The sequence below is a fragment of the Cnephaeus nilssonii genome, assembly GCF_951640355.1.
Source record: "Cnephaeus nilssonii genome assembly, chromosome: 10".
Taxonomy (NCBI): Eukaryota; Metazoa; Chordata; class Mammalia; order Chiroptera; family Vespertilionidae; genus Cnephaeus; species Cnephaeus nilssonii.
Genome location: NC_137081.1, coordinates 39,164,644 through 39,189,154, shown reverse-complemented (window position 1 = coordinate 39,189,154; position 24,511 = coordinate 39,164,644). Strand labels below are relative to the sequence as shown.

Genomic DNA, 24,511 nt, shown 5'->3' with positions numbered 1-24,511 from the left:
CATGGATCTCTTGAAGGTGTGTAGGTTAAGATTCCCTATTCTGGAGTGACTAGAGGACCAATGCAAGAAATTCGTGCAAGAGTAGGCCTTCATTCCCCTGGCTGTTGGCACCAGCTTCCCTCTGGCACCCGGGACCTGGGCTTCCCTCGCAGCCCCAGCTTCATCTGGAAGGACGTCTGGTCTAATTAGCATATTGTGCTTTTATTATTATAGATATTAAGGAAGAGCGGGGAGAGTATTTTATTACTGATACTGTCCTCAGCAAACACTGAGGATACAAAGCAGACTGAATTTTAGTTAATTTTATTATTGTTCCTAAATTTGCTATAGATCATGTACCCTTTAGTGCCTGCACTCTCACTGTTCCTCAACCCCAACCTTTTGGTATGCTACTATCTCTAAAGAAATAAATCTATGGCTTAATAACCAACTTGACCAATAAAATATTACTGATAAATAATCACTTCTATTAAACTTTGATCAAAAGATTGTATCAAGTAAAATTATACTTCTTAATTAGGAAGCCTACAATTCACCTGATTAAGTACTTACTAAAAGCAAAGACTACAGATTTCTTTTAGAGACTTAAATTTCTTTGTCCCCTTTACAGCCTCTGAACAGACTTCAAATATACACTGAATGGCCAGATTATTATGATCTCTGAATGCATAATAATCTGGCTACTCAGTGTATATCCTATATAATAAAAGGCTAATATGCAAATTGTCCCCTTGACCAGGAGTTCGACCAGCAGGCAGGCCGGCCAACCGCCCATGTCCCCTCCCCCTGGTCAGGCTGGCCAGATCCCATCCATGCATGAATTCATGCACCAGGCCTCTAATATAAATATACATATATATATATATATATATATATATATATATATATACTGAGTGGCCAGATTATTATGCGTTCAGAGATCATAATAATCTGGCCACTCAGTGTATATATAAAATTATGTTCTAGGAATTACTTAAAATTTCATATACTGCTGACTACCCACTTTATTCATAAGAAAGACTTGGATTAACAATGTTTCTGGTCTTTTACAATTAGGATTGCTTTGGGCTGGATTGGGGACAGTAAACACTTCTCATTAATGCTGCCACTACTGCCTCTACAAGAGCTAAATGCCTACGTGATCATGAAGCTCCCACGAACCACAGAGGCCATCTCCAAATCCCTCCTCAGCATAACACTACAAGCATCACTACCAACTGTTGGGACATGACATATGAAGAAAAACGTACTTACCAGTTTTAAATTTAATGTCATCTAATGTCCCTTTCTAGCAATAACTTTTTCAATTTTAATTTATCTCAAGTCTTTACACTTACACAAAGGACATTTCTACTTCAAGCTCATTTTTGAAACACATTTAGATTTCATTTATACAAGGTTATCAAGAACTTTCAAGTTGCCATTAAAATACCCACAAAAGATGTAGGAACACTCTTCCTCGACAAATCTAGAATCTGTTTTTCTTAAAGGATAGCCATCTTCTAGCCCAATCTTTTTACTAACTACCTAGCAACTGAGTGGGCATTTCAATCTTGCACCATACTTTTCCTAGATGTTATCCCATCCCATTAGAGAAAAGTTAACTTCACTTTCCTATATAGCTCCTCAACATCCCAATTGTTTTGAAAAGGGAAGGAAAGGTATTTTGAGTGTGAATAGTCATATGTAAATTTTGAATGTCTGCCTTAGTGTAGCAAAACATTATAATCCAAGATGTTATGGTCTGAGAAAAGGAGGGAATAGAAAATTGTAAACTTAGTTCCATGGATTAGTACTGGGGTTGGCAAATTATACCCATGAGCCAAATGTGGCCCACTGCCTATTTGTGTAAATAAAGCTTTATTGGAACAAAGCTACTCATTTGTTTACATATTATTTATGGCTGTATTCCCAAGAGTCAGGTAGCTGCAACAAAGATAGAATAACGGACAAAGCCTTAAATATTTACTATCTGACCTTTACCAGAAAAAGTATGCCCACTCCTGGTTTGGTAAAACTGAAGATTCATTTTAGGTAAAAAATATGAATACTCTTGATTATCCAGGAAAAAGAGACACTACTAATAGGTAAGCATGCAACTACGAAAGAAATAATCTAAAATAGCTAAGTGTTATTTCCTTAAATTTTAAAATTCATACATGCAAAGAAATAAAAAAAAGTGCTGAGCTAATGTGTCAGGGCAGGGCAAATAGTATGCAGAGTTCCAATGAAGGTTATAGAGTGAAGAAGGAAAGAAGTCTAATTTGAGGGCTCTATCACTGTGGACTAATGTAAATTCTCAACAGCCAAGGTTAATTAGGCCATAGTTGATTTTTGTTTTTCAATGAGAATAGCATTGCCTTGTATACTTAGCGATATGAACATGCCTGTTTTTATCTGTGATCTGTTCTTGCATCATCCTGAGCTTTGCAGGAGGAATATATGCTCCACCAGTACGAGTAAGAAGAGGATCCAGCTCATCTTTCTTCTTCTTCGCAGTAGGCTCATCCTGAGCAGAGGAACTTTGGGTTACCGATGGTTCTGGGCTTCTTCTCCCAGGAGATGAAGATTTCCGGTACCTTTTCCGATCCACATCTCTTTCTCTTTCTCTTTCTCTGCGTTTATCTCGGTCCCTACTTCTGTAACATTACATTTTTGAAAATGGAGAAAAGACAATATAAAATAAAATCTTAAATGTATTTCTGCATATCAAATGAGTAAGACCATAAGTGGGCCCCATAAATTCAGAGAAGGAAAAGTGGTTTGGAATGGTGAGAAAGTACTTCACAAGAAAATGTAATTTAAATTATGTCATCAAGGCTTGACAGAATTTATACTGAGGGCAAGAAGGCGAGGGGAGAGGGAAGGGTGAATAGATTTCTACAAGTAGTAGAAGACAGAATAACTACTGGAAAACTGAGCAAGGGTGTTCAGGCCAGAATGAAAAGAACAGTCAGGAAACAATAAAGAATCATATATAACAGTAGTTGGAAGTATGCGTTCAAGTCAGGCTGAAATTTTCAAAGACAAGCAATACACTTTAAATTTTTTATACTGGAGGAATCATCAATAGTTTCAGAGTGGGATAGTGACATAAAAAGAGTGTTTTAAGAAGACAAATTGGCTTGTGATACACATGATATAAACTATAGGAAGGAGAAACCAAAGTTTATCATCAATAAGGACAATTTAGGAGTAAGACTATCATAAAAATGTAATATTTGAAATTGTTTCTTGATACAACTGGTATTTTTATTAAAAACTTCAGAATATCAGAAGTTTCTGTTTGAGACAATTTTTAAAGAAAATCAACCATTTTGTAGCCACAATTACTCTTCCTATTAATGCAGGTGAGTATCCTTTCTTAAGCTAACACTTTTAAAATAATTAGAATATTGAGCTCTGAAACTATCAAGAATAACAGGAAAGGGTAAATCCTTGATTTTTGCTGTCTTTTCCCAGAAAAGAGCTTGTCCACTTATCTGTTTTTTACATATACAGACACTGCCTTGGAAACTCGTCATTCTACTCACTCTTTGTGCAACCATGAGTTATATGAATACAGTAAATGAAAACTGTTTTATATTATCTTATATGAAAGCAAGGGTTGCACTACCAGGAAACCGTTGAATAGATTTTACCTAAATCTAGAGGGCATATGAGATTACTGTCTTAATATACAGTCATACAACCTAGAGACAGAGAAAAGCAGTCAGTTTTGAAACTAAAGTTAAAAACCCCAATTAGTCACAAAGCCAGGTGCTCTGAAATCTAGGCTCTGATTTGCAATTGAGTTGCTTCTTGTTATGAATGTAACATGTTCTAAGAGAGTAGTTAACAGCAATGATTATGATTCTTCTGAGAACCACCAACTAAAACTACTAGCTGGCTGATAAAATCGTGTCCTTACAATTATAGTGCTGGTTCCTTTAGAGTGCATGAGCAACACAATCTTCTTTGAATCTAGATAGAAATATTCCTCTTCAAATGCTTTTGGACTATTAACCATATTCTCCATTAATACTTCAGTGTGACTGTGTGGGTCAAATGAGACTTTTTGTACATAAAATGGACCAAACACAGAATTACAGTGAAGTAATACAGTCAGGGATGATGGAAAATTCATGGGCTTTAGAGTGAGAATTGAGTTCAAATCCCAGTTTCATCATCTAGCAGACAGGTAACTGCCACTTCAGGTAAATTACTCAATCACTTCAAACCAGTCCTCTTTTCTAAATTGTGAAAAACAGTATCTAGCTTGTATTTGAGAAAGTATTCAAAATGCCTAGCACACTAAATATGATGATAGTAGTTGTAGGAAGTGGTTATAGGGTTAAGCCTCGGACTGACCTGCTGGCAAAGTCACAAACAAGTCCCAAGCTTGGAAGGGCACAGTCCTCTAAGCATAATTAAGCTTAATCCTGTAACTGATTCCTAGATCTTTCCTGGGTAGCTAGTGGGTTGTGGGAGGGGCAGCAAGTGCTGCCAAAACAAGTGAAACTTACAAGAACATTGTCAATTGCCTTGTTTGTCCCTGATTATAAATAAAGCCTCAGCTTTGCAGTCTGGATCGGTTCTGTGGCCTCAGCCAGGCACAGAAAGATCCACCCAGGCTCCCAGCTTCATGAATCTATTTCTGCGTCTTGTTTTCTTTATTTCTATTATTTTCTCAATCCCTGGGCGCCTCCATTTAGAACCGGTTCGTTCATCTCTCTTTCTGCGCAGGACGCGGAAAAGGGAGATCCCCGCCATGTCTGGCCCCCACCGCATTCAGGCCCCCGCAGGAGTTGTTCTTATTAAGGTGTCATTAAGGTGACAGCAGATGGGATTGGCTTGCGGAGGTTCATTTAATCTGACATATGAAGACTGTATATACACACTCACATACATGTATATATTAGAAAGTAAGAGAAGTGAAAAGGAAATGTGGGCTGCAGATATCAAATAATGCATTTAAGCACCAAATTGCAGTTTTGATCAAAATTCTAGTAGGGATACAGTTTTGGTAGTCATGGATTAGATAATGACAGAGATATCAAAAACAATAAGAACTTAGTGAACAATAAAACATGGTAGACAAGTTGTTGAAACTAGATGACTAATAAAATGGGTAGTCAAGTTCTCCAAGACTAAGAATAATAACTTTTATTTAGATTAAAACCACAGATTGGCAACTTCATTTTCAATGTTCATTTGCCATTATGCAAGAAAGTAAATTTAGGTCACTTTAAGTCATATAATATAAACAACTTCCTTTCACTCAGTCAATAATCTCAAAACACATGAGCCAACTCCTCTTGCAGCACAGTATAATGAATGAGAGCTTCGGCTCTAGAATCAGATTTCTAGAACGCACACAAATGATTTAACTTCTCTAAGAACACGCTTCTAGAACACACACAAATGATTTAACTTCTCTAAGCCCGTTTCTTGGTCTACAAACAGACATAATAGCATCTATCATCATACACTTACTGCAATAGAACTAATTCACATGAAGTCCTTATTAGAAGATCCATTTAATGCTATTATTGTTTTTATTATAAAGAATAAAGGAAAGTTAAACAAATACACTCTTTCTATAGTTAAAATTTCCAATACTAACCGCGACTCCATGCTGCCATCATAAGAACGTCCTCTTCTTGAACGCTCATTGTCTGACCTGCTGTACTCAAAGTAATCTCTATCCCGGGGGGATCTTTCTTGTTCTGCATATCTAACACAGAAAATAAAAAAACCAAAGTTGAAAACAGCTATGTTATACTTAGGAAAGCCGTACATTGGTAATGTAAAGCAACTCTATGACTAAAAAATGTCTTATCAAAATGTTTTTAACAGACAGCTCATTTTTTGACAGCCATTCATTCAGTCTTGATTATAAAAGCTTTGTTGTGCACAACAAAACAACTGCTGGAATTCCCTCAACCAAACTTGTCATCCTGATTCCCACTGTCCTTAGCTAGATATGTATATTGGATATCGTATATAGTTAGCATGAAAAACACTTACCCTGCAAATGACTTCTTTTGCTTAGTCTATATCTACTCATTCTACTTAGTACTGGAGATATTGAAGTTCTTCCCTCTTACCTAAAAAATTACTTAAAATCTAGATTTATTTACTAGAAAGACCTAGGTCACTCAAGAATGATTAGTCCTCAAGTCCACTCAATATTCCTTATAAAACCATAAAAAAGAAGTTGTCCACTCTAAAATTAGGAAACTCAGAGTTAAGTAATTTCTTAAACTTATAAGACATTTAAATTGAATTCAGAACACATAAAACTGTTCACCTGTCTTCTGGAGAGAAGGTCCTCTGATATGAACTGTTGTTTTCCCTTCTGTCATGACCTGAAGAATGCTTTCAAAACGAAAAAAAGAAGGGAGGAAGTAGTTAAAAAATTATGTTAACACATAGCCAATGAAATACATATTTCAGAAAATTGGAAATGCTTTAGAAATTACTTCAAAATATTTTTTAAAAATCTGTTTTCACTATGGAGCAAATACCCTTTAAACCAAAAAATTCAAGATAGATGAAAATATTTCTCACATGCCACCTTGTTGATATTTTATTCCTATATATAAGTTATAAATATATAGGATACCATTTTTATAAAAGCTTCTCCTGGTGGAAAATAAGATCAAAGCTTTCTTTTGTGAAAAACATGACTAAGGGCCAGAGGTTTTCTAGCAAGAGCTCACTTTTGTGGTTATGCCCAACACTTACTATTGCACTGACCTTCTTATTTCCTTCGGCTTATAATAATCACAACTTTAGTCCAGGTTAATGAATCTAGATAAAATAAATGGCTAGAAGAAACAAACTCTAGTATATTTACAAAATTCATTCATTTGTGTTTTCAGCAAACATTATTTGAGTGTCTGATATGTATGGCACTACATTAGGCTATAAGGATTTGAAGATATAGCTCATGTGTCAAATCCTTTGAAAAATAACAGGCATATAAAAATTTTAATAAACATGAGATTGAAGAGACATGTCATGTGACAGATATATGAACCATGACAGTTTGAGAACATATATACTAATTTAAAAATCCAAATATGTTTAAGAAGCCAAGATATTTATCTCTATAAATAGGTAAATTTTTATACCATTGATCAACATCCATATTGATAAGGTTTTTAAAAAGAACTAATTTTAATTAACCTAACTATAAGAAAAGAAAAACAGTATGTTTTTAAAGTATCTTAATCTAAAAATCTAAGAAAAGTAAATCAAATAATGTAACTTGTTCTGCATACTTACATGCTTGCCTTCTTAATGGGAAAAAGATATATATAAAAATAGAAAATTACTGCATAGATATGTAAACAAGTGCTCAAACTTCCTATTTTATGATTATCTAATTAACAGAAGTTGGAGTCTAACATTATCACAAGTAAATTGCCAGTCTCATTAACTATTGAAGGAAGCATTTAAACCAGATTAATCTATGTAAGTAAGTAAACATGTGATCAAATCTATAATTTACAGTAGCCATAGTTAGGCTGTTATTTTATACTCAGTGCAACTATCTTAAAATAGTTTCTAATGCATATAAGAAAGTTTTTAAATTATTTCACTTAGCAACACAATGAAGTAGAAATGTTCAACATCTGTAATAAAAGGGTAATATGCTAATTAGACCAGACGTCCTTCCGGACATCATTCGGATGTCCTTCCTGATGAAGCCGGGGCCCGAGTGTCTGCGGGTGGCCTGAGGGAAGCCAGCCTGGGTCCTGGGTGCCTGTGGGCAGCCGGAAAGAAGCAGCCCGGGTCCCAGATGCTGGAGGGAAGCCGGTGCCAGCAGCTGGGGGAAAGAAGGCCTACTCTTGCATGAATTTTAGTGCATTGGGCCTCTAGTGTATGTGTGTGTGTGTGTGTGTGTGTGTGTGTGTGTGTGTGTATATAGGTTTGAAAACCTGACATCAAGATCTTAAGCCAAATATGGAACACAAGACTCATTCAAGTCATGGTAACATCAAACATAGTATTTACTGATATTTATTATATGACATAGGCCTTCCTGCGTAGATACTCTGGAGAATACGAAAGAAAACCCCTCAAGGAATTTATGATCTTGTAGGAGAGAGATGGTTATAAAGACTTCCACAATTAAACATATCAGATTATATGTTCCTGAGAGAGAGAGAGAGAGGAGGAAGAGAAGGAGGAGGAGGAGGGAGGGAGCGAGAAAAGAGACACTAAAACTGCAAAGTTTACTTTTTCCTTTACAAGGCACTGTAATTATTTTGATTACATTAGGGAGATGGCCTCAATTCTGTGCTAATGATTTTTAACACATCTCCATAACATCTGTTGTGAGAAAGAGGGAGAAACCAAAAATATTGAAGTCGTGAATCAGGATTTCGTAAATATGATCACGTTAATGGTTGACTGGCACACATAGTAAGTGCTAACAGGAGATCTTGAGTAGGGCACAACCACCACGGTACAGAGTACTGAGGGATGACAGTGAGTAAGGGGGACCTGAACTAGGCTTTAGTAGGTGAACAGGATTTCACTATGTGAAAAATCATTTTGGGTAAGATCCAAATAATAATAACCAGAATTTCCCAATTTCCTTTATCATAGAGTTTAGATTATAAGTCAGAGCAATAGTTGAAAATAACATATTGTCAAAATTACCTTTAAAAATTCTCTGTTCATTTAGTAAAACAAATATGGTACACCACGCAGCCACTTGTAGTCTCTAACAATGTAGAGAGCAGTACAAGGAGGTGAGTGAAGCAGGGAGCCCGAGTCCAAAGCTCTGGGTATTCATTAGGCTCAGGGAGCAAGTCAAGAGCAAGGGACAAGAAGGGCTGGAGGTAGGGAGCTTGCTTCTGGCTAGCTAAGGAAGCTACAGTAAAGCTCAATGGGAAAACAAAAGATCCTCAGCTCGCCCTAACTGATTTGGTTCAGTGGATAGAGCGTCAGCCTGCGCACTGAAAGGTCCCGGGTTCGATTCCAGTCAAGGGCATGTACCTTGCTGGCGGGCACATCCCCAGTGGGAGGTGTGCAGGAGGCAGCTGATGGATGTTTCTCTCCCATCGATGTTTCTAACTCTATCCCTCACCTTTTCTCTCTGTAAAAAATAAATAAAATATATTTTAAAAAAAATAAAAGATCCTCAGCTCAAGCCTCTTGAGCCTAACAGATGAGCTCAGAACATCAAGGGAAGATCTGAGCTTCCCCTGAGGCAAGATTGGCCCTAACTCAGCTAGTGGACCTGCGTGTGGCTTGCAGGATAGAGAGGGAAGCAGACTAAACTGAGAACTGACTGGTAGGGTCCAAACCATGGCTCAAGGGATATCACAGAGGACCCATCAGTAACACAAGAGAAAAGGGTGGAGAAGCATAGTCTAAGAGGAGCAGGAAGAAGATTCTGAGAGACTAGACCAGTGATAGCGAACCTATGACACGCGTGTCAGCACTGACACACGTAGCCATTTCTGATGACACGTGGCCGCATGCCGAGGATGAAACATTTGCTGCTCCTGAGGATGAAATGAAACATTTGCGACTAGAGTCTTGGAGTTAGTTTTTTCCTCAAAGTGACACACTACCCGCGTTATGCTCAGTTTTTTGGCGAAGTTTGACACACCAAGCTCAAAAGGTTGCCCATCACTGGACTAGACACTTCTTCCTTTGTAGAAAAGATATCAGTCTAAACCTGAGTGCTCTAATCTAACATGGTCAGTCAAGGGTCAGTTCCATACGAGGTCTTTTTCCTTATGTCCCCAGCTCCTAACACAATCTGCCACTTACCTGGTCCACAAATGTTTAATTGCCTTTGGACCAAAGAGTACAAGTTCCAAAGAGGCACATTTCAGAACAATCTACAAAGGTATCTACTAACAGGTGGGGCAAGCTTTGGAGATGAGCCTCCTGCCAAAGGAGACATGTAAGCACAGGCTGGATGTCTACCTAGCAGGGAGGCTGGAGAATGTCCTTCTCACCGTTGACAGAATTTAGAGATGATGGCAGCAGAGTCTAACTCAGTCTAAAAGTCCATCAACTCAGTTTATTAAGCACTCACCACATACCAGGGCTTATACCCAATGCCTGCTGTTAAGAAGGTCACAGTCGGGAAACCAAGATGGCGGCATAAGGTAAACACCTAACTGTTGCCTACCATAACAATTTTGAAACTACAACTGGAAAACAGAGCACACAGCGTCCAGAACCACCGGAAAGCTGGCAGAGTAGAAAACCTACAACTAGAGAACAAAAGAGAGGGGGACGCTGAGCCTCAGGAGCTGTGGAGGTGCGGAGATCCGTGAGCGCGGAAAGGGCGGGCGGCTGAATACGCAGCAGGCTTGCTCGCAGCGCGCGGAGAGGGAGGGCAGCAGACGCTGCATGGCTAGCTTTCTTGTTTGGGAGAAAAACAAAACCTCCCGACTGCACTGAAATCCAGCTGCGGTCGGGGAGAAACTGGTCTGTTTGGCAGTGGACGAGGCTCGAAAGCTGCCTTCTCTCAGAGGCGCGCAGCCACTGATTAGGGCACGGAGAAACCGACCTTCTTAGGGTGGCGCGGACGGAAACCAAGCTTGTCTGCGCCATTCTGAGACTCCGCCCCATCCAAGCTGAGCACAGCCCTCCCAGTAACTGGATTTCTCGTTCGGGAGAAAAACAAAACCTCCGGTCTGCACTGAAATCCAGCCCCAGCTGGGGAGAAACTGGTCTGTTAAGCAGCGGGAGAGGCTCGAAAGCTGCCTTCTCTCAGGCGCGCAGCCATTAATTCGGGCACGGAGAAACCGCCCCTCTTAGGGCGGAGCAGACGGGAAACCAAAGCTTGTCTGCGCCACCCTGAGACTCCGCCCCAACCAAGCTGAGCACAGAAGCTCTCCCAGTGGAGACACTGCTGATCCTCACAGCCAACTGGCTTGGAGATCAATTCCCGCCAGTGATACCAACAATCCCAACCACTCTGAACTCCAGTTTCTGGGGACACGCGGGGGACCCAGATGCCTACGGGACTCTCGGCCATCGGTCGGAGAGTGAGAGTGACTTTTCTGTCGGTGTGGACGACACCAGATTTCAACCACTCTCATAAGGGACACATTCAAAAGGCAGACTCAGTGAGCACCAAAGCCCTACTGTGTCTCCAGCACAGCAATTCTTCCGTTATAGACACAGCAGGCCCTCACAACCAATTGGACCGGAGGTCAATTCCTCCCAGTGTACCAACAGCAATCAGGGCTTTTAACTACACCAAGACTTTCCACTCAGCCCACAAAGGGGAGTACCAAGAGCAACCACCTAGGGTGATTGGGGAAGCTGAGCTACCGGCCCCTATAGGTCACCGACCACACAAAGCCACTCCATCAACACAGGGAGGCAGCAAAATGTGGAGACAGCGAAGTATGTCACAAGTAGGAGGGATAGATGAAAGCAAACTAATGGACGACACAGTGTTCAGAACCATATTTATAAGGTTACTCAAGAATCTTCTAAAAACCGCTGAGAAACTTGAAGAGACCTTCAAGGACCTAAATGAGAATACCAAAAAAATGGAAAAGGACCAGTCAGAAATTATGCATACACTGTCTGAAATAAAGAATATACAGAGTAGACCACCACACCCGAAGAGTCAAACCAAAGATCTGGAATATGAGGAAGAAAAAAACACCCAACCAGAGAGGCAGAAAGAAAGAAGAATCCAAAAGTGTGAGGATAACATAAGGAGCCTCCGGGATGGCTTTAAGCGTACCAATATCCGAATTTTTGGGGTGCCAGAAGAGAGAGAGCAAGATACTGAAAACCTATTTGAAGAAATAATGACAGAAAACTTCCCCCACCTGGTGAAAGAAATAGACTTACAGGTTCAGGAAGCGCACAGAACCCCACACAAGAGGAATCCAAAGAGGACCACACCAAGACACATCATAATTAAAATGCCCAGGGCAAAAGACAAAGAGAGAATCTTACAAGCAGCAAGAGAAAAACAGTTAGTTACCTACAAGGGAGCACCCATACGACTGTCAGCTTATTTCTCAACAGAAACTATGCAGGCCAGACGGGAATGGCAAGAAATAGTCAAAGTGATGAATAGCAAGAACCTACAACCAAGACTACTCTACCCAGCAAAGTTATCATTCAGAATTGAAGGGCAGATAAAGAGCTTCACAGATAAGAAAAAGCTAAAGGAGTTCATCACCACCAAACCAGTATTATATGAAATGCTGAAGGGTATTCTTTAAAAAGAGGAAAAAGAAGAAAAAAGTAAAGATAAAAATTATGAACAACAAATACATATCTATCAACAAGTGATTCTAAAAATCAAGTGAATTCAAAATCTAAGGAACAGAATAAACTGGTGAACATAATAGAATCAGAGGCATAGAATGGGAGTGGATTGATAATTCTCAGGGGGAAAGGGGTGTCTGTGTGGGGGGTATGGGAAGAGACTGGACAAAAATCATACACCTATGGATAAGGACAACGGGGTGGGGGGAGAGGGAACCGGGTGATGGGGAGATATGGGGGGAAAAAAGGAGAAACAATTGTAATAATCTGAACAATAAAGATTTATTTAAAAAAAAAAAAAGAAGGTCACAGTCTACTGGTTCTCTTTAAAGAAAGTTTATGGGTAAAGAGCTCATGGAGGAGAGGAAGGGAGAAGTGGCTAGATTTATAATCAAATAAAAATACACCTTCCCCTTTAATACTCTGAGACCCAGGAAGTGATATGCCTGCTAGTAGATCCCTGCAGTTGAAAAGAAAAGGAAGTGGAATAATTTGCTCTCCCACTAAATCCATCTGCATCAGAGAATCTGTTTTCTTTTTAAAAATATATTTTCATTGATTTCAGAGAGGAAGGGAGAGGGAGATAGAAACATCAATCATGAGGGAGAATCATTGACTGGCTGCCTCCTGCATGCCCCCCACTGGGGATCAAGTTACAACCCGGGCATGTGCCCTGACCAGGAATTGAACGGTGACCTCCTGGTTCATAGGTCAATGCTTAACCACAGAGCGACACCATCAGGGCAGAGAAAGTTTTGAAAGCAGTTGGAGTTACTGACCCATTACTCATCTCCTCCTATGCTTCCTTTTTCATAACCTGTTCCAGCCAGACTGGAACACCAGTTGCTGTTCCCTCTGCCTGGCACACGCTTCCACCAGACACCTGCATGGCTAACTTCCTCATATCCTTTAAGTCCCTGCTTAAATGGCTACCTTTTCAATGGGCCTTCCCTATTAAAAACTGCAACCTCCAATGCTACTGCTCAATCTTACCCTATTTCAGTGGTTCTCAACCTTTCTAATGCCGCGACCCTTTAATACAGTTCCTCATGTTGTGGTGACCCCCAACCATAAAATTATTTTCGTTGCTACCTCATAACGGTAATTTTGCTACTGTTATGAATCGTAATGTAAACATCTGTGTTTTCCGATGGTCTTAGGCTCTACAGCAGCGGTTCTCAACCTGTGGAGAACCGCTAGCAGGGTCGCCTAGTGGTTGAGAACCACTGCCCTATTTCTTTTCTTCATAGCATAGTTGAGCACTTAACACTCTAACAGACCATGTAATTTACTTACGTTTTAAGTTTATGATTTATTTTGTCTCTTCCCATTAAAATGCAAATTCCATGAGAGCAAGGATTTGTTTTGTTCACTCTTTTACCCAAAGTCCTTAGAACAGTCACTGAGACACAGGAAGAATCCAGTGAATATTTGCTGAATGAATAATGTCTAAAGGACAGCACAGGATATAGAGCTCACATATATAATGAATTATGCAACAAAAGGCTCACTTGTAGACAGATATGCAGGAACTACGACCATTTGGGCATCACAGTTCATTTCATGTGCATTAAGAATTTCCTGCCTTGTTATTTTTTTTTTCATGTGCCCACTGACATGCACTTTCTTGATTCATGCATACACACCCTGTATATTCTCTCAACTGTCCTTTTGAACACTATTACTCCCACCTGACCAAGTATATACATTTAAAATTGTGTTAGATATATGCACGATATCACTTTACTGTCTGAATTATATACATGCATTTTTGTTTAAAGGATAGGTAATTGACTACATGTTTTGTTTTTTTTTTATTACAAGTTTCAAGCACTTACTTTTATCTGTGCCACACTACTTTTCATTTTCTGTTGCCAGTTGATCCTATCAATCAGACTCCTTAAGCTGGTCCAAATAACAAGTACCAAATGGTATGAATTCTCTGACAGTTTACTTTTTCTGTCTGCAAGGATCACCTATAAAATATACCAAAGAAAGCTTTGTTAACTTTAACCAACTTATTTTTCGTAGTCAGTAGGTATAGATATAACCAATAATAAAATAAATCCTTAAATAGCTCCACATAATAATGTATAAAGAACACATATTATTAGCAAAGATTCTGAACAAGAGAGCAAATAATAAACAGGGTAAATTAAGTGCAATAAGTTATTTTATTCTTATGACTGAGAAGAAAAAAGTTAATTTAAAAACTAATGTCAGATAACTTTATTCCACTTGTTCTCAATGAAGGAGACATATCTACATCATAAAACAGGATTGTGGCATTATAAAAAACACACACAAAAAAAACAAGTGAACAGAGGAAACAATTATAAAATATTCAATGTTCTTGTAATAATGATCAGAGATAAAAATACTCTGCATGGAAATATAAGGCGCTATAATAATGGCTAGCATAATCAAGTCTCAAAGGCAAAGGGCTTCAGATAGATGCACTTATGAGAATTAAGTATTTGTTCAGAATAAACTTAGTCATCAACATTAAAAGCTAGAATTAAATTTCACTATCCATCTGTTAAACACATTTTAGGAATTTTTGAAAAATGCTAAATTGATAGTTACGTTTCCAAGTATTTTACTGGAGTTACATATATAAGTGATTTAGAGTTTATGAGAATTGCATATTTAAATGATTTATAGTATGGTGCATAGCACAGAATTACAAAAACAATATGAAATAGAAAAAATTTTTAAGGTAAAGAATCTAGAGAAAGAACTGTTCTCAGTACCAAAAAAACTGAATACAACTAGGAAAAATATTAATTTTAATGCAAAAAAATGTTACATATTATTTAGTACAGTTTCTTCTTTTTAAAGATAAGATGAAAGTCAGATAAGTTATGATATGATTTGAAGGAGACATATCTACATAAACTTAAATCATAAACTTAAAACATAAGTAAACATTTAATGCCCTAAGCTATAATAGTTAGTGGTGGACCATAAGTAAAAACCTAGACTGAGGACAGGCAATTAAGTATTCTTTTCATTAGACCATGTACACAAATAACCTTGACATTATAAAGTGACATAGAGCTGCTACCATTTAATACAGATGGGGATGTACACAATCACTAAGTCAAGGAAAGTTTCTAATACAATGGTTAGCATGGTATCAATCTTAGTAAGTGCAAAATACATAAGATACTTTATAAACTTATCAATATATAAAATATAATTTCAATCTAAAGCACATAACTATTGTGCAAAATTTAGCATTTTCCTTTGATATTCCTCTTGGATCTTAAACCTGGTCTTTCTTCTCAACCTACCAACACATAAAAAATAAAATAAAAAAAGCAACTTTCTATGTATTTTATTTCAAATTTACCTTATTTATTTAAATTTAATTAGTTTTCTTTCTGATCAGTGTCATTTCCTCTTTCTACCTTTCAATCATCATCACCAAATAAAATTCTGGCAATCAAGTATACCATGTCCCAAAATGTAAGTATGAAATTGACAATATTATAAGGTAGACTGGTACTGCAGTTCTAACAACAACAAAATGTTTAAAGTACTATCACATCCAGATTTATATAAATTTCCCTCTAGGGAAATTCTTAAGAGTTCAACATGTACATGCCTGATACTTGGTCTAATTGGAAATTCTTGCAACGAGAGCAATTTATCCAGAGTTTATAGCTCTCACTGCTCTTTTTAGCACTACTATGAGGATTTTATGATGAATTATTAAATTTTTCTCTCCTTGTCACAAGTAAGCAACTCAGCAAAATCACACCTGCTTTCCTTAGCGAGGAGGAGATTTTATAAGGAGACGAAGTTTAAAAATGATGACAATTTTACATCAGAAAGCAAAATATCTAATAACATTTGTAAGGACTTTAAGTGAAAATGAAGAAACTATAAATTCTACAATTAACTCAAAAATTCAGAAAATGCAAAAATATTCAACCAATGGCCAAAATGCACTGTTTTCTCTATTATTTCAGAACAACATTTCTACCATCATCCCTATGAGTCCTCAACCCAGGTTAGAGGACTCGTAAGGGAATTGTTAAAAGGGGAGTGGATTCCCTTTAGTTTGCTCTTCTGCATTCTACACAGTAACAGCAGACTGGACAAATTTCAGACATTTTAACAGTTAAAAAAATAAAAATAAATAAATCCATAAATCATAGTTGTCCAGTGGGAAGAATGGTAATAATAATCAATATTCAAAATAAAACATAGTTTAAATTTGTTCTAAACGCAAAAAAATATAATTGGGGGGAGAGGATGGGGTCCTGAGGAAAATCCTCAAATAGGATCCAAGCCCCTGCCCCTTCCAAACAGTGATTTTCCTTCTGAGGGAACAGACAGTAGCAGCAGATTGGCCACAGTTCTTAAGCATCAATGACAACATTGCTAGGGCCTGTCCCTATCGGTACTGAAAGAAAACCCCTTTGTTTAAGAAAACCATTCTATTTTTTTTCTTGCTATTTTTTAAATATATGTACACTAGAGGCCCAGTGCACGACATTTGTGCACGGATAGGGTCCCTAGCTGCTGCCAGCTGGGGCCTCCCTTCCCTGGCTGCCAGCAGGGGCCTTCCTTCGTTCCACGCTGCCCCCTGGTGGTCACTGCACGTCATAGTGAGCGATTGAACTCCTGGTCTCCCGGTCAAACTCCCGAGAGCACAATTTGTATATTAGGCTTTTATATATATATATATATTAGAGAAAAGTCTACCCATGATATACCACATAAAGGAAAGTGATGTAATTTGATTTTAGCATAGTTCCCAATTTCAGGAAAGTAAAAATGACATACTCCTATCCCTTTCAGAAAAAGTCGCCAGGTACAGGGTGACATCCCTTATGTGCAATTCTAAAATCTGAAAATAGATTTTTCTTTTTAAGCTTGTTGTAAACTCAATTGGCAACAACTCTTGACATGCACCAACTTTAGACTTCATGAGACTCTCATTTGATGTGCTGCAGAAATATTAATGTGCTTGATTGGAGGACCCTGCCAAGACCCCAAAAGGGCGATTACTTAACATATCTGCACTAAAATCTGCACTAAAATTTCTTCTCAAAAATCTGAAAAATTCTGAATGTCAAAACATGACTTCAAGAATTACAATAAAAAGCTGCAGACCTGTACTCACTATTGTTTTTTCTTAGTCATTGCACACTCATAACCATTTCAATGACTGAATATTCCTATGTTAAGTACAGGGCTGGAAGCTGTGCAGACAGTATCTGGATACTGTTGGAATTCTGTAAGTGATGAGGAATCCTATCCAATAAAGAGGGAATATGCTAATTGACCATCACACCCTCACAAAGATGGCAGCGCCCACAACCAATAAGGAGGGAATATGCTAATTGACTGTCAGGCCCTCAAAGATAGCAGTGCCCACAGCCACAGATGGTGGCGCCCAGTCCCCTAAGTCCCACCAGGACGACAGGCACGCGGCATGGCTGCACGCCTGCCTCCGGAGTCCTCCAGTCCCCTCAGCCCCCTAGCCCCCCAGGGCCGGCCCAGGCGCAGGCAAGCCTCGGATGTCGGCTGCCCAGCCAACGCCTGAGGCACAGGCAAGCCTCAGATGTTGGCTGCCCAGGCGCCCAGGGCTGGCCCGAGGCGCAGGCAAGCCTCAGATGGCAGCTACCCAGCCGCCCAGGGCCGCCTGAGGCTCACGTAACCAGGGCCAGCCAAGGTTTGCGCTGCCGGCAGTGGCAGCAGCAGAGGTGTGATGCGAGTGTTGCCTTCCCCTGATCGCTGGGTCGCCTCCCACCTCTGAGGGCTCCTGGACTGTGAGAGGGGGCAGGACGGACTGAGGGATGCCCCCTCCAGTGCATGAATTTTCATGCACCGGGCCTCTAGTAAACAATATAAAAACCTTTGACTTGTCTCTGGTCTGTGGCTCTATATATAGAGGAGTCCACACCAATTTGGGGACATCTCATGACAGATTCCAATGAGTTAAAACAACAAAAACAAACAAACAAAAAACAGAGTCTAAAAGTTCTTACCTTTTAATGAACTCAGTGATACCAATATTCATACTAAAAATAACTCATATAAACTGGGAATAGCTATTCATTCATTTCCTACATCACCAAGCCCGTCCGTACTGGCTGGTATTTAAGCAACGAAAGAAATCAAAGTTAGTAATGTGATCATTTTGACATGCTACTTAAGATGTTTTAATAGTTTATTAACTTTTAGAGAGAGAGGAAAGGAGAGGGGGAGAGGGCGAGAAACATCTATGTGAGAACATAACATTGACTTCTGCAGGCCTCCTGCCAGGAATTGCACCGGCAACCTTTCAGTGTACTGGACGATGAAGCCCAACCAACTAAGCTACATTGACCTGGACACTACTTAAAGTTTAAAAAAAAATATTTTGTTGTTACATAGGAACATCCTCTAATGTGCTCCTTTTCACCAGAATATAGGCTCTATGAGAGCAGGAATTTGTTAATTTTTGTTTCAAAATTTCTATCAGCTATTTCTTGATTTATAGTATTGATTTCCCATTGAGGTTTTTAAATATTCTACATGTTGAACTTATTATTACATTTATGAGGCAAGTTCCCTTTACCCTATCCACCCTCTAGTCCCATACTCTTTATCTTTCCTTAAACAGCCAATTTATTTATTTTTTGATAAGTCTACACTTGATGCCTCCAATTCTTAACCACCCATTAACTTCACTCATTAACTCCACTTATTCACCAAAACCTGGTTTTCTATTCTCACTACCAAGTACTTATCAAGGTTACATAATGACCTCTTTGTTGCTAAACCCAGGGTCCATTTCTTTTTATCTGACATTCCTCTATAATTTGGTACTGCGAAGCTCCTCTTACTGAAGTTCTTGCTTACAGGGACACTGGGTTCACCTGGTTTTCCTCCTATCTCTATTATTCTGTCCACCCCTCTAACATTTACTTTTCTGTAGAGGTTAATCTTTGCTCATGGATTTTTGTCTGTTTTGTTCATTGCCATATTCCCAACATAGAAAGCTCTCAATACATATTTGTTAAATGAATAGTCATTATCTTTTCTCCACAGTCCCACTGGAAAAACATCTTTACCTCCATACCTTCAATTAACATTTATAAAAACCACTCTTACCCTGGCCCATGTGGCTCAGTTGGTTGAGCATCATCCCATGCACCAAAAGGTTGCTGGTTCGATTCCCAGTCAGGGCATATACCCAGCTTTCGGGTTCAATCCCCAGTCGGGATGTGCACAGCTTTCAACATGGGCTTTCTAAGTATTTAATTCAAGAGCCATTTAGCAAACCACATTCCAAGAAAATTTGGAGGCGGTAGACTCCAGAGATTTATGAAGTAGCCCCTAGACACACAGCACTGTGTTCCACTACAGAGGCTCCTGTCACCAGCTGTCCTGATAAAAAGCTGTCCTAATAATCTAATTCAGGGAAGAACAGTCAAGGTAGCTCTTCAGGTGGAAGTGCTGAACTCTGCCTAGCCTAATACATTTAGGAATTAGGCTCCTAGTCAAGTTAAACATAAATCCCCAAAGGGTCTCTCCTTCCCATTAGCTAACCTATTCTATATGACAGGAGCACATGTCCCTAGGCCAAAACAGTCCATATGATCTTTTTGGTATTTCTTCACTGGGGAAGACTAATTAGCTGGCTACAAATGGCAAAGGCATGCTTTAATCCATTGCTTCCTCCTGATGTATTATTTTTGAAGAGAATGCTTTGAAAGTTTGCCCTTTGTTGTAGGCATTGAAATGTCTCTTCCAATGTCCACTTGGGAACTACATATACTGAGATAAAATATTTAGGCTATAGGTTTAGTAAGTCTGGAGGCCTTCTAGTTCCACCACCCTTCCATGCTAAGATTCTGAGACTTGAACTGAAAAGTAGAGAAATACAAGAAAGCCCACAAAGTCATCAGTGGGATCAGCTCTATTACCAATAATCATTTTTTTCTTAAACTAGCTCTAGGCTAGCCATGACTTATATCAAGTTAGGGATACACCAAGTAGTACAAAATTTAGACTAAATAAAAGTGGGCAATAAACAGAGAATAATGTTCAAATTAAGGCATGAGCTTTATAAATACACTAGAGGCCTGGTGCACAAAATTCGTGCATAGGGGTGTGTGTCCCTCAGCCCAGCATGCACCCTCTCCAATCTGGGATCCCTCTCACAATCCAGGACTGCTGGCTCCCAACTGCTTTCCTGATTGCCCCTAACTGCTTCTGATTGCCTGCCTTCCTGATTGCCCCTAACTGCTTCTGCCTGCCAGCATGATCACCCCCTAAACACTCCCCTGCCAACCTGATTGATGCCTAACTGATCCCCTGCCAGCCTGATTGCCCCTAACTGCCCTCCCCTGCAGGCCTGGTCACCCCTAACTGCCCTCCCCTGCAGGCCTGGTCACCCCTAACTGCCCTCCCCTGCAGGCCTGGTCACCCCTAACTGCCCTCCCCTACAGGCCTGGTCCCCACCAACTGCTCTACCCTGCAGGCCTGGGTGCCCCCCCCCCCCAACTGCCCTTCCCTGCAGGCCCGGTTGCCCCCAACTTCCCTCCTCTGCCGACCTGGTCACCCCTAACTGCCCTCCCCTGCATGCTTGATCACCCCCAACTGCCCTCCCTTGCAGGCCTGGTCCCTCCCAACTGCCCTCCCCTGCTGGCCTGATCACCCACAACTGCCCTCCCTTGCAGGCCTGGTCCCTCACAACTGCCCTCCCCAGCTGGCCATCTTGTGGTGGCCATCTTGTGTCCACATGGGGGCAGCCATCTTGTGTGTTGGAGTGACTGTCAATTTGCATATTACTCTTTTATTAGATAGGCTAGAGGCCTGGTGCATGGGTGGGGGCCAGCTGGTTTGCCCTGAAGGGTGTCCCGGATCAGGGTGGGGGTTCCCTTGGGGCGTGGGGTGGCCTGGGCGAGGGGCCTGTGGTGGTTTGCAGGCCGACCACGCCCCCCGGCGACCCAAGCAGAGGCCCTGGTATCTGGGATTTATTTATCTTCTATAATTGAAACTTCGTAGCCTTGAGCGGAGGCCAGGGCTGGCCAGGAAGCTTGGCTTCTTCCATTGCCGGGGAAACACAAGCCTCCTGCTCACTCAGTGGCTGCAGCCATTTTTGTTGGGATTTATTTATCTTCTATAATTGAAACTTTGTAGCCTTGAGTGGAGGCCAAGCAGGCCAGGAAGTTTGGCTTCCTCCATCGCCAGGGGCAACTCAAGCCTCCTGCTCTCTCCAGCTCTTGGCTGCCGCCATTTTTGTTGGGATTTATTTATCTTCTATAATTGAACCTTTGTAGCCTTGAGTGGAGTCCAGGGCCGGCCAGGACGGGCAGAAAGCTTGGCTTCCTCCATTGCCGGGGAAACCCAAGCCTCCCGCTCACTCCGTGACCACAGCCATCTTGGTTGGGTTAATTTGCATACTCTCCCATGATTGGCTGGTGGGCGTGGCTTGTGGGTATAGCGGAGGTGCAGTCAATTTGCATATTACTCTTTTATTAGATGGGATAATGTTTCACTGTGTACTGCAGCCACTGTAGATCACTTGGCAGTGCACAATTCAAAAGCTCAGAAAACTGACAGAGCTCTGGCTGGTTTAGGAAAGACAGTTAAGTAGTCCAGGAAGTGTTAGAATTTCAGAAATGATAGGACTAAACTAGTCAAAGTGGGGAAGCACAGGCTGCGTCACAGGGATATACTGGTTGGCTATAGATGAAATACTTGGAAACATTTCATAGGGAAGGCAGCAAACCTAATTCTGGGGGTTGGGTGGACCACAGCAGATCCCTAGGAGATGAGCTAGAACAGTGGCTCTCAAACTGGCATGAGAATCACATGGATGGTTTGGTAAAAAAGAGATTGAAAGACACCCCCCCTCCATTTCCCAGTTTCTAAATCAGCAGGTCTGGGCTAAAGCCCAATAATTTACATTACTAGCAAGTTCCAAGAAGATGCTAGTGCTGCTGATTCAGGAGACCACATTTTCTGAACCTCTGGGCCAATGTTCTTGGCTTCTGACGTTTCAGAGCTCCAGTCAAATGAAGTGGGAAAGGCTCCACAAAAGTGGCATGGGCACATAAAAGAGGAAGGGCAACATTCAAAACCAAAGAACAAGAACCGAGACAGCGAATTCATCAACTATATTATAGTAGTAACAATAATATAACAGCTAAAACTGCACTGTGCACAATGCCTTCCTTATATGAATTATTTTTTCTTTATCCTCAGAACCACCAACCCACTGAGGTAGGTATTACTATTAACCACAATTTTCAGATAAGGATGCTGAGACTAAAGATGTTAGGTAAACCTGCCCCAAGAGAGAGACTTAACACATGCTAAAGACAGACTGAAATCTTTGGCTGTCTACTTGTCCCCCAGCACCAACACAAGTAAGTCTCCTCCTCCTACAGATGCTGCCTGTAACAATGCTTCTTTTGATCAAAATCACACTATTAATGGCAATTCTAAATTTGCTTTTCCATAGTAGGGTGGTCATTGAGGTTAACTCTCAAGTTCACAGACAGTCCTAAAATAAGACAAGTTAAAGAGGCAGGTTAACTGGTCTTCAGAAGCCCAAGTCTGCTTGTTTATCTATTTGCTATTTCTAGTCTGGCTACCTACAAATGTAAAAGCAATTCTTACCACACTTGTATTCACCAAAGTCTTGCATCTGAAATAGTCTTTCCCCAATTTTTTCTTTTATCTCAAGAAATTGTTGTGAGGATTATGTGAAAATAGGTTAAGCGGTGCTGCAGTTAGACTCAGTGAAATTGACAATTGTTTTCCTGTTATGTGCAAGTGTGCTGTAGGATCCCGGGCTCCCTGGAAAGGGGGTGACTGGAGAGCCAAGTTTGGAGCTATCACGAACTGGAGGTTGATCAACTTATGGAAGGAAAAAGGATGACAGAGGAAGTGCCAAGCATACTGAGGAACAAAGAGTCCCCCAAGAGTAAACACAGAGAACAATCATCCCTTACCGGGCATACGTAAGAAAAAGAAACGACTAATGATATTTTAGAGAAGCAGGCAGGAACATTACGTCGGAGAGAAGCACAGGAGTGGGACGTCCACTATTTTTTAATTAACTACACTTCATTAATTCCACTTCCACGCACTGCAGCCCGGGAGAGAGGGGCCTCGCGCCCAAACGACTCGAGAGGCTCTGGGATTCGCGCCCGAAACACACCCCACACGGAAGGAGAGAACCAGCGCGGGGGCAGGGTTTCGGCAACAAAGACACTGCGGAGACACGGTACCCACAACCTCGCCAGGAAGCTGGTCCATCCGCGCAGGCGGACGGGGCTTCACGCTCGCCCCTTACCCACCCGCTCAGACTCCGCCCGGCCGGTTCTCACTCTCCAACCTCGCGGGCCAGGCCGCCGCACGGCGGGAAGACGGCCGCGCGCCCCGGCGCCGCCTCCAGCCGCCCCAGCAAACCCGCACCCACCCCGGGGCCCGCTTCTCTTCCCACCCGGTCCGGCAACCCACCACCCCCTCTCTGGTTCGCCGCCGGTGGCGAGTCTACCGAGTTAGATAATTACCTGGAACTCCACCGCGCCGCCATTACACCGGAAGTACGTCACTTCCCCTTCCCGGCCACAGCAGGAGGAGGATAGAAGAACGTGAAGTACATAAAAACCTGAGGCTACATTGGCTTTGATACGTTATCTTAGTGATTTAATTTAAAAACCGTATTGGAGCAGTCTATCCGGTCACGCTGTTCCCTTCCCCAGACGGCGACAAAAGAGAAGTTGAAACAAACTACAAAATCCAGCATCCACCGCCTGTGTGGGTGGAAATGACGTAAGCAGTTGTAGTCTAGGCTGTGAAGACCGCAATGTATGATGGGAATTGTAGTTCTTCCGGATAAGCGCCAGAGAGTACACTCAGGTGGCTCATGGGAAACCTGATAGGGAATTGGACGTGGCAAAATCTGCTTTAAAACTATTTCTTCGCAGTTGCAAAAAGTAAACCCTAGTAGTCATTTCCCGTGAAAATATTGAAAAGAGCAGATACCTTTTTTCAGACTTTTTCGGTAATTAGACGGAGAATCTAAGCAAAAATAAGTGTTACTAAGTGGTTACATGCGTACTAAATTCCAAGATTTTAAGCCCAAATGAACGGGAAAATATTGGACCATAGACAAAATGTAGTAATGAGAAGCTAATGCTGTAGAGAGAAGATGATGCCTCTATTTTAGGTCCTTCAGGAAGCTAGCTGTGGATGGAGTTAAGAATGTGGAAAGGTGAGAAGAAAAGGCAGG

General features: G+C 40.8%; 1 protein-coding gene across 1 annotated transcript in view; it reads right to left on the bottom strand.

Moving 5' to 3' along the window:
* The window catches only part of CWC22 (CWC22 spliceosome associated protein homolog), a 53,998-nt gene extending 29,970 nt beyond the window's left edge, over positions 1-24,028 (bottom strand). Inside the window, exons 1-5 of the mRNA XM_079782582.1 lie at positions 23,790-24,028; positions 14,097-14,234; positions 6,293-6,360; positions 5,606-5,716; positions 2,388-2,639 (exon numbers count right to left, since the gene is read on the bottom strand). Of these exons, the coding sequence (XP_079638708.1) occupies positions 2,388-2,639; positions 5,606-5,716; positions 6,293-6,360; positions 14,097-14,123 (458 nt within the window). The 5' untranslated portion in view covers positions 14,124-14,234; positions 23,790-24,028. The remainder of the gene's footprint in view (positions 1-2,387; positions 2,640-5,605; positions 5,717-6,292; positions 6,361-14,096; positions 14,235-23,789) is intronic.
* Between the last annotated feature and the right edge of the window lie 483 nt (positions 24,029-24,511).